The sequence below is a fragment of the Rana temporaria genome, chromosome 12 (assembly GCF_905171775.1).
Source record: "Rana temporaria chromosome 12, aRanTem1.1, whole genome shotgun sequence".
Taxonomy (NCBI): Eukaryota; Metazoa; Chordata; class Amphibia; order Anura; family Ranidae; genus Rana; species Rana temporaria.
This window is the reverse complement of record NC_053500.1, coordinates 43591035-43601583: the sequence shown is the minus strand read 5'-3', so window position 1 is coordinate 43601583 and position 10549 is coordinate 43591035. Positions and strand designations below refer to the sequence as shown.

The 10549-nt window shown below is 47.6% G+C and overlaps 1 protein-coding gene across 1 annotated transcript; it reads left to right on the top strand.

The window, feature by feature from the left end:
- The first annotated feature begins 9796 nt into the window (after positions 1-9796).
- On the top strand, positions 9797-10273 carry LOC120918671 (60S ribosomal protein L21-like). Its single transcript, XM_040330353.1, has one exon. It carries the CDS (start codon positions 9845-9847, stop codon positions 10235-10237), a length of 393 nt encoding a protein of 130 aa, XP_040186287.1. The 5' UTR covers positions 9797-9844; the 3' UTR covers positions 10238-10273.
- The last annotated feature ends 276 nt before the right edge of the window (positions 10274-10549 follow it).

Here is a 10549-nt window from a genome sequence, read left to right as displayed (position 1 = left end):
AGATAGGGCCCTGCGACAGGAGATCCTCTCGCAGAGGCAGGCGGCAAGGAACATCTGCCACCAAGCGCACCAGATCTGCGTACCATGGGCGGCGAGGCCAATCCGGAGTGATCAGGATTGTTGGTATCCCCTCGGCTTCCACTCTGCGCAGCAGACGAGGAAGAAGCTTCAGAGGAGGGAAGGCGTAGATTAGGCGATAGTGACCCCACGGCGCCACCAACGCGTCCGCCCACGGGTCTCTTGACCTGGCCACGAACCGGGACACCTTCCGATTGAGACGGGACGCCAGAAGATCCACGTCTGGAGTGCCCCATTTCAGACACAGATTCTGAAATACATTCGGGTGTAGCGACCATTCTCCTTGGTCTAGCGTTTGGCGACTTAAGTAGTCCGCCTGCCAGTTCTGTACCCCCGGAATGTACACTGCCGCCAGAGCCGGAACGTACCTTTCGGCCCACCAGAGGATGTACGCGACTTCCGCCGCTGCAGCAGAGCTCCGTGTGCCTTCTTGATGATTGACATACGCCACCACCGTGGCGTTATCGGACTGGATCCTGACCGGTCGACCGTGCAGACCCAGCGACCACTTGGAAAGGCACAGCCTGATCGCCCGGAGTTCCAGGACATTGATTGGCAGACGGGACTCCTCCCGAGTCCAGCGCCCCTGGGCTGACTGGACACCCCAGACACCCCCCCAGCCGGAGAGACTGGCATCCATCGTGACCACCGTCCAATGGCACGGCAGAAACGATTTTCCGGCCCGAAGTACTGGAGACGTCAGCCACCACACTAGGGAGGACCTGACCAGGCAACTCACCCGGACCTTGTAATCCAGAGACGAAGGGAGCTTGTCCCAATGCGACAGAATTTCTCTCTGTAACACTCGAGTGTGGAATTAAGCATACGGAATCGCCTCAAACCACCATCAGACCCAGAACCCGCATGCAAAAGCGAAGCGACGACCACTTCTGGGTCGTCAACCGCTGCACCGCTGATTGCAGTGTCTGTAGTTTCTCCGTTGGCAGGAAAACTCTCGCCTCCGAGGAATCCAGGACCAACCCCAGGTATTCCAGACGCTGAGATGGTACCAACAGCGACTTTTGGACATTCAGCAGGCAACCAAATTCCCGGAGGGTCTGGCAGGTGATAGACACATCCACCTCTAACTCTGAGCTTGAAGAAGCTCTCAGGAGAAGGTCGTCCAGGTATCCTATGATAGCGATCCCGCGCTGCCTTAGCAGGGCCAGAATCGGAGCGAGCACCTTGGTGCCGAGGCCAGGCCGAAAGGGAGAGCCACAAATTGAAAGTGGTCCTCCCCGACTGCAAAGCACAGAAATGCTTTGCGCATATGGGGATATGCAGGTACATGTCCTTGATATCCAAGGACGCCAGAAAATCCCCTTGATGGAGTGCTGCCAGAACAAACAGACTCCATCCTGAACTTTGGCACCTTGACAAAACAGTTGAGGGCCTTGAGGTCCAGGATTGGACAGACCCCCTCCTTCTTGGGGACCACAAACAGATTGGACTAAAACCCCTGAAACCGTTCCAGGAAAGAAACCGGCACAATCACTCCCCTGACCAGCAGATCCTGAACAGCCCCTGACAGGGCTTCCTGACGTTCGAGGAAGCTGGAGGTTGGAAGGAAAAAATCTGTTTGGCGGACAAGAGAGAAACTATCTTGTACCCCGAGGAAACTACTTCGCAAACCCATCGGTCGGAAAGAAGAGACCTCCACCGAGCCGCGAATTTGCGAAGCCGGCCCCCCACCCGATATACGGGCGGGGTCAGACCTTCATATGGACACAGGCTTATGGAACCAGGGTCGCTTCTGCCCTTCAGCGGGCGCCCTAGCGCCCTGGAAACGTTTACCTGCCGCATCAGGCGGATGAAAAAAACGCTTGGGGGCCATAAAGGAGGGCCCCTGCTTACGGCGAGGCTCCTTTTTAGAAGACTGGTCCGCAGACCAACACTTCAGCCACACAAGGCGGCATAACACAACCGAGTAGGCGGAGGCCCTGGAGAGCAAGGGAAGCGTATGCAGGTCTGACTCAGACACATTTTAGGCCCTGCATCAACTGGTCAGCCAGCGCCACACAGTCCTCAGAGGCATTATGCTCCGCCAAAACCCTGAAGCAACAACTTTGCCCGTCCAGTAAGTGTCTGTGACACTAGAGCCCCGGCCAAGACCGGTCTCACCGCGGACCCCACTACTGTGAACATGGAGCGGGCCACAGCCTCAGCTCTCCTATCTGCTGGGTCCTTAAAAGCGGGAGCCCCTTCCACAGGCAACGTGGTCGCCTTGTTCAGTCTGGACACAGGGGGGTCCACTGACGGAGGAGAGGTCCACTTTTTTAGGAAGTCCTGCTCAAAAGGATAAAGGACCGCAAAGTATTTTGGAACAGATGAAACTTTCTGCGCCCAATCCCATTCCTTGTACACATTTTTTTCCAGATAAGGAACACAAGGAAACACTTTTGCAGTGCGGGCCGGCTTGCGGAACCCAAAAGGAACCGGCATCTCTGATGCCTCTGCCGAATCCTCAAGTTTTTGAGTATCCTGCACCGCAGTGATAAGAGCTCCAACAAGCGCCCTATCATGCGCTGACCCTGAAGCAGTCATCCGCACTGTCCGTGTGGACTAGGCCTGCATCCTCTGACATTACAGGACCAAGGCTGGACGCAGTAGCAGGGCCCGATTCTGTGTCAGAGACATCCCCAGAAGAAGGTGGGGGGAGGGGGCGCTTTTGACCCCCCCTCTGGCCACTAGCCGCTTCGATCCTGGCAACAAACGCCTCAAGGACTGCCATCATAGCATCCAGAGGCCGCAGAAACAGGGGCACTAAGGGTTAACTCCGGCATGTCTAGGGGGGAAGCCTCCGGTTCGGACGCCATGCTGACCCACCCAATTGCCGCCCTAGGACTGCAAGGCAAGACCCACAGGCCACCCTCCCGGCCGCAGCAGAGGACAGAGGACAGGGGACCCCCCCCAGAGGACTCGCCACCCAACCAGGCTGTACTGCTGCTGCTAACTGCCCAGAGCGCTGTCCGTGCTGTGCCGTCCCTCAGGAAGTGTGCTGGAGCCGTTCGCGCCGTTATTTTGGTCACTAGAGGCAAAAACCCCTTCCAAAATGGCCGCCGACATGCAAAAAACAGCATGTGGGCTACAAGAAAATGGCCACCGATCGTCAATAAAAGCGCCCGGCGCAGGTAAAATGGTGGCCGTGACAGTGCAGAACACACAGTCCAAAAACCCAGGACCCCCAGGCAGGACCCCCCCCATCACACACAACAATAAATAGCACACAGCACTCCTGACAAAACTGCAGCCCCCAGTCACAGGACAGAGCCCCCCACCTCACAGCCGACCACCCAGAATGCGGGGAAGGAGGGAGAGAGGAGAGCAGGGCGGGCCCCCGATCGACCTCCCCAGGAACGCACCAGCCGCACCACCATGGCAGGGCAAGGGGACTGCTACTTACCTGTCCTGCGACCACCGAAAAAAAAAAAAAAAAAAAAAAAAAAAAAAGAAAAAACAAATGCAGCGCCTTCTAAGCGTAGCAAGCTCATTTATTAGTGGTAATATATGTAAAAAGGCTGTGAAAAGCCTACTCACAGACATGAATGAATATGGGCAAGGTAGTTGTAAACAATCATCCGCATGGTGTAGCCGGTGTGCGTACGATGTCCTGATGCAGGCAGCGTGGCGATGTTATTCTCTGAAAGGCAGCAGCTACAGGGACCAAGACGCTCTCGGAACCTTCGCGCTGGTATCTGGTATCCACTGCGGACTGCACGTGACGTCACTTCCGGTTGCGGGAGGTGCACGCGTTCAAGACTTTCGAGTCTCTTCCTCAGGCTGGGCTGTGGCCATTTTACTGAAGACCAGTATATATAGTGGTGATACATAGGTCTTACTTGGGGCTATCATAGTCTTGATATTTCTTGCCCGCCTATAACTCACCACATTAGTAATATATATATATATATATATATATATATATTTTTTTTTGAAACAGTCATTTTATAATTATCAAATTTACATTACCCTATTTATATTAATCCCTGTTTTAGATTAATAATTTAATGATGACGTCGTCAACATCATCAATTCCTTCTGGTATATAGTATAGATATAAAATAAAACAGGGAATATCTGTAAATGTAAATATATATATATATTAGTATATTTTTTTTATATATATATATATATTTTTTATATAATTTTCTTTTATATATCTTTTATACATGTTCATTTTAATCATAAGCTTAGATGGTAATGATATTACCCAAGGCGTTATTGCAGCTTTAATGATTGTTTGTTACCATGGAAGATGATTAACTTTTAATCTCTAATTGGTTTATTTGTGTCAGACCTCAAAAATGTAGTTCCAGCATAGGTTCCCCTAAGGGCCATTATAACAATACCCCTCTATTTAGTGAAATTCTATCTATTTGAAGTTATTTCAAGATCATCTCAATATTATGTCAATTGTTGTTCACTTATTATTTATTTATCTGCATAGTATTGCCAATTAATGTTGTTATTGCAAAAGCAGGCCCTCTTGTGGCCATAGATGTGCCCTGCTATGTTGTTGTAAAATACGATCTAGCTAGATTATATGTGGGGCGGGCCTATGTATCACCACTATATATACTGGTCTTCAGTAAAATGGCCACAGCCCAGCCTGAGGAAGAGACTCGAAAGTCTTGAACGCGTGCACCTCCCGCAACCGGAAGTGACGTCACGTGCAGTCCGCAGTGGATACCAGATACCAGCGCGAAGGTTCCGAGAGCGTCTTGGTCCCTGTAGCTGCTGCCTTTCAGAGAATAACATCGCCACGCTGCCTGCATCAGGACATCGTACGCACACCGGCTACACCATGCGGATGATTGTTTACAACTACCTTGCCCATATTCATTCATGTCTGTGAGTAGGCTTTTCACAGCCTTTTTACATATATTACCACTAATAAATGAGCTTGCTACGCTTAGAAGGCGCTGCATTTGTTTTTTCTTTGCTTCTATACAGATCACTTCATCTGTCAGCTGGCAGCCATCTAAAGCAAGGCAATAGTAAAGTAGTTATACAGTGCCATGGACAATTGATGGACTTTAACATCCACCTTATAGCACTGGTTTCCTTTGGACTTTAATCCCAGTTTCATTTTATTCATTTTTCCTCATCCTTATTTTTACTTTTATTTTTATTTTTATTTTTATTTACATTGTTATATTCATTTTTATATTCATTTTTATATTTATTTTTATTTTTATTTTTCAGCTTAAAATTAGTTTATTTACATTCTGGCCTTTATCTCTATTTCAATTAATACTAGCCTTTTGTGAACCTTAGACATCTACTGGGAGTGCGCTTGAATATCATGTTTTGTTTTGTGTCCTGCGACCACCGGCTGGCGACATCCCGGACAGAACCAACATCCACGCAGTTACGGCAAGGCTGTCGGCCCGGCACACTGTGACACAGACATAGAGCCTGGTCATATGTGTGCCCTGGAGCGTATAGCGACGAGGCATGTCGTGGACAGCCCAGCGCGTAGCTAAAGGCCAGCACACGCTCGATGGCCGAACATGGGGGGGGGACTACAAGGATCGAGGATCCAGCCTGTCACCCACTCGGCAGTTGATTGTAGATCCCAGGATCCAAAAACGCAGGAAAAAACAAAAAGAAAAGCGAGAAAATCACAAAAAAATCTCCAGAGCACATGGGCCCAGAAGAGCCATGTCATCTCCTTTTGCTAGGCAGAGAAAAACTGAGGCTGCATGATAGAGAGAGGGATGTACCCGGGGGATCCGTCCCCTGGGAGGTACTGTACTCTGTGTGGAGTGTTTTAACACTTAACATGCTGTTTTTCTGCCTAGTCAATCTCTTAAAAGGGAGGATAATACCCTAAGGCAGTGTTTCTCAATCTTTTTCCAGTCGGGGCACCCTTAAAAAGTATTTTCAGTCTTGAGGCACCCCAGTCCAAGGCTTGGTTCACATTATGGTGTGTCGCAGAACACGCGCAAAATCACGCTCATTCCTGACACACAGAAAAATGCTCTGCTCTTTAGGGGTACCATTAATTCTTAATGGTACACCCACACATTGGAAAATGTGGGGTGCTTTTGCTGCAGTGCAATTAAAAAAAAGAAGAAGGTTGGGGACTTGTTTCCCTGCATTTTTGTGGGTACAGAAGCCATTGAAATGAATGGTCTGCCCTACATGCAGCTGCACAGATGTGAACCAAGGGCTTGTTAACATGTCAAAGGGGCGGTAAAACCACATGGTTGAGCCGTTTGTACCACCCCCAACTTCTCTATCTTTAGCTGCAGAGGCAGCAGCTGGGGTGTTCACATGCTGTGGCTGCAACTGGAGGTATACCGAGGGTGAATGGGGGTGCACTGCAACTACCCCGCAACTGTGTGCATTGCACGGTTGCGGTGTAGTGATGCTGCATTTACGGGCTTAAAACAGGTAGTAAAGAGGCAACATATAATGCCTCTTTACGGCCTGTCAAATGCCTCTGAAAAGCGATCTGTGCATGGATTGCTTTTCAGAGAAGCAGCAGTCCTTGCTATCAAACAAGCCCTACAAAATCCATTGTCATGGTACAGGAATGGGGGGGGGGGGGGGGGCAGGATTAAAAGTAACATACATACAGACTACAGACACAGGCTTACACATGCATACACATACATACATACATACCAGGGTTGCCAACTTTCAGTAAATTTACGAAGTTTGTAAAATCTGTACTTTTTTCATCTGTCCTTGAATGTCCATTGCGGACATGTAGGCTGCATGTCTGTAACTGACATTCATGGACAAATGCAAAAAGTATGGATTTTACAAACTCTTTGTAAATTTACTGAAAGTTGGCAACCCTCATACATACATACATACACACACACACACACACACAGACAGTCACATGTGCACACATACAGACAGACAGTCACATGTGCACACACACACACACACACACACACACACACACACACACACACACACACACACACACACACACACAGACAGTCTACATGCGCACACACACACACACACATAGACAGACAGTCACATGTGCACACACACATACAGACTAGGGTTGCCACCTCATCCCTTTAAAAGCGAAAACATATTAATTACACAGGTTCTCTGGCTGATTAAGGTGCTGCTAATTAAACTCACTTGGTGCCTTATCGACATTAAATTAGCCCCAGAACCTGTGTAATTACTATGTGTTCGGGTTTAAAGGGATGAGGTGGCAACCCTAATACAGAAAAACCGTCACATGTGCACACACACACATATAGACAGACAGTCACATGTGCACACACACACACACACACACACACACACATATACAGACAGTCAGTCAGTCACATGTGCACACACACACAGTCACATGTGCACACACACACACACACACAGTCACATGTGCACACACACACACAGTCACATGTGCACACACACACACAGTCACATGTGCGCACACACACACACACATACAGTCACATGTGTGCGCGCACACACACACACAGACAGTCAGTCACATGTGCACACATACAGACACAGTCACATGTGCACACACACACACACGCATACAGACAGTCACATGTGCACACACACACACATACAGACAAATGTATAAAGCCATTTTTAAAAATAATAATGTAGCTTCTAGCTCAGTACCTTTCCAGATTTCTCTTTAGCCGGGTACTGCACTCTAGGGGGAAGCAGAGAGCACAGCACACTCCTCTGCACTTTACTTTCATTTTTGAAGCCGACAGAGCTCACAGTTGGGCAGGAGAGCTCATCTGACAGCCTTCTCTCCACTGACCCCCGGCGGCACACCTGAGAACCTCTGACGGCACACTGGTTGAAAAAGGCTGCCCTAAGGTCAATTGCTGCTGTGTCCGTCCATGAACGGAAGAGAAATAAGGACATTTAAAAGCAAAATCGAAGGATGAGGTAAGTGAAGGACGACTGCACTAAGGTAAAGGAAGCTATTTACAGTGCCTTGCGAAAGTATTCGGCCCCCTTGAACTTTGAAGCCTGAAATGTGGCAAAAGTTCGCAAACAAAGATATAAAACTGTATTTTTTTTGAAGAATCAACAAGTGGGACACAATCATGAAGTGGAACGAAATTTTTTGGACATTTCAAACTTTTTTTAACAAATAAAAAACTGAAAAATTGGGCGTGCAAAATTATTCAGCCCCTTTACTTTCAGTGCAGCAAACTCTCTCCAGAAGTTCAGTGAGGATCTCTGAATTATCCAATGTTGACCTAAATGACTAATGATGATAAATACAATCCACCTGTGTGTAATCAAGTCTCCGTATAAATGCACCTGCACTGTGATAGTCTCAGAGGTCCGTTTAAAGCGCAGAGAGCATCATGAAGAACAAGGAACACACCAGGCAGGTTCGAGATACTGTTGTGGAGAAGTTTAAAGCTGGATATGGATACAAAAAGATTTCCCAAGCTTTAAACATCCCAAGGAGCACTGTGCAAGAGATAATATTGAAATGGAAGGAGTATCAGACCACTGCAAATCTACGAAAACTTGGCCGTCCCTCTAAACTTTCAGCTCATACAAGGAGAAGACTGATCAGAGATGCAGCCAAGAGGCCCATGATCACTCTGGATGAACTGCAGAGATCTACAGCTGAGGTGGGAGACTCTGTCCATAGGACAACAATCAGTCGTATACTGCACAAATCTGGCCTTTATGGAAGAGTGGCAAGAAGAAAGTCATTTATTAAAGATATCCATAAAAAGTGTCATTTAAAGTTTGCCACAAGCCACCTGGGAGACACACCAAACATGTGGAAGAAGGTGCTCTGGTCAGATGAAACCAAAATCGAACTTTTTGGCAACAATGCAAAACGTTATGTTTGGCGTAAAAGCAACACAGCTCATCACCCTGAACACACCATCCCCACTGTCAAACATGGTGGTGGCAGCATCATGGTTTGGGCCTGCTTTTCTTCAGCAGGGACAGGGAAGATGGTTAATATTGATGGGAAGATGGATAGAGCCAAATACAGGACCATTCTGGAAGAAAACCTGATGGAGTCTGCAAAAGACCTGAGACTGGGACGGAGGTTTGTCTTCCAACAAGACAATGATTCAAAACATAAAGCAAAATCTACAATGGAATGGTTCACAAATAAACATATCCAGGTGTTAGAATGGCCAAGTCAAAGTCCAGACCTGAATCCAATCGAGAATCTGTGGAAAGAACTGAAAACGGCTGTTCACAAATGCTCTCCATCCAACCTCACTGAGCTCAAGCGGTTTTGCAAGGAGGAATGGGCAAAAATTTCAGTCTCTCGATGTGCAAAACTGAGAGAGACATACCCTAAGCGACTTACAGCTGTAATCGCAGCAAAAGGTGGCGCTACAAAGTATTAACTTAGGGGGGCTGAATAATTTTGCACGCCCAATTTTTCTGTTTTTTATTTGTTAAAAAAGTTTGAAATATCCAATAAATTCCGTTCCACTTCATGATTGTGTCCCACTTGTTGATTCTTCAAAAAAAAAAAAATAAGGATTTTTGTACTCACCGTAAAATCCATTTCTCTGAGTTCATAGACGGACACAGCATCCTTTGACCTTAGGGTTATGCTTCTTCCTACCAGGAGATTTAGGCAGAATTCTTACAGCACTTAAGGTGTTAAAACTTTCCTTCATGCCGCTCCTTCCAGGGGGCGTGGCTCCCCCAGGCATAACCCCCACTCTGCTCTAGCAGCTTCAGTTTGTAACAAGCAGTACAAACCAAGGAGGGGTTCTCTAGACCCTTCCGCAAGCATGGTCCGGTGCCACTGTCAACTTATATGCGCATCTACAAGAAGGGTGATATTGTTGATATCAAGGGTACAGGCACAATCCAGAAAGGTATGCCACACAAGTGCTACCATGGCAAGACTGGCCGGATCTACAATGTCACACAGCATGCTGTTGGAATAATTGTCAACAAACAAGTCAAAGGTAAGATACTTGCCAAGAGAATCAATGTCCGTGTAGAGCACATCCGCCACTCAAAGAGCAGAGACAGTTTCCTGCAACGCGTGAAGGAAAACGAGAGGAAGAAAAAGGAAGCCAAGGAGAACGGCACCTGGGTGGAGCTTAAACGTCAGCCAGCCCAACCAAGTGAAGCTCACTTTGTCCGAACATTTGGAAAGGAACCCGAGCTCCTTGAGCCAATTCCATATGAGTTTATGGCATAAAATACTGCTATTAAAACATCCTTTTCTCAAAAAAAAAAAAAAAAAAAAAAAAAAAAAACCAAGGAGGGGTGGGTGCTGTGTCCGTCTATGAACTCAGAGAAATGGATTTTACGGTGAGTACAAAAATCCTTTTTTCTCTTTCGTTCATAGACGGACACAGCATCCTTTGACCTAAGGGACGTCCCCAAGCAGTGTCAAAAAAACGAGGGGTGGGAAAGATAACACAGCAAACAACAGGTTACACCCCAAACAAAACCGGAGTTACTCAACGGAGGAACTCCAACCTTAAACTGCCGCCTGTAACACCCTGCG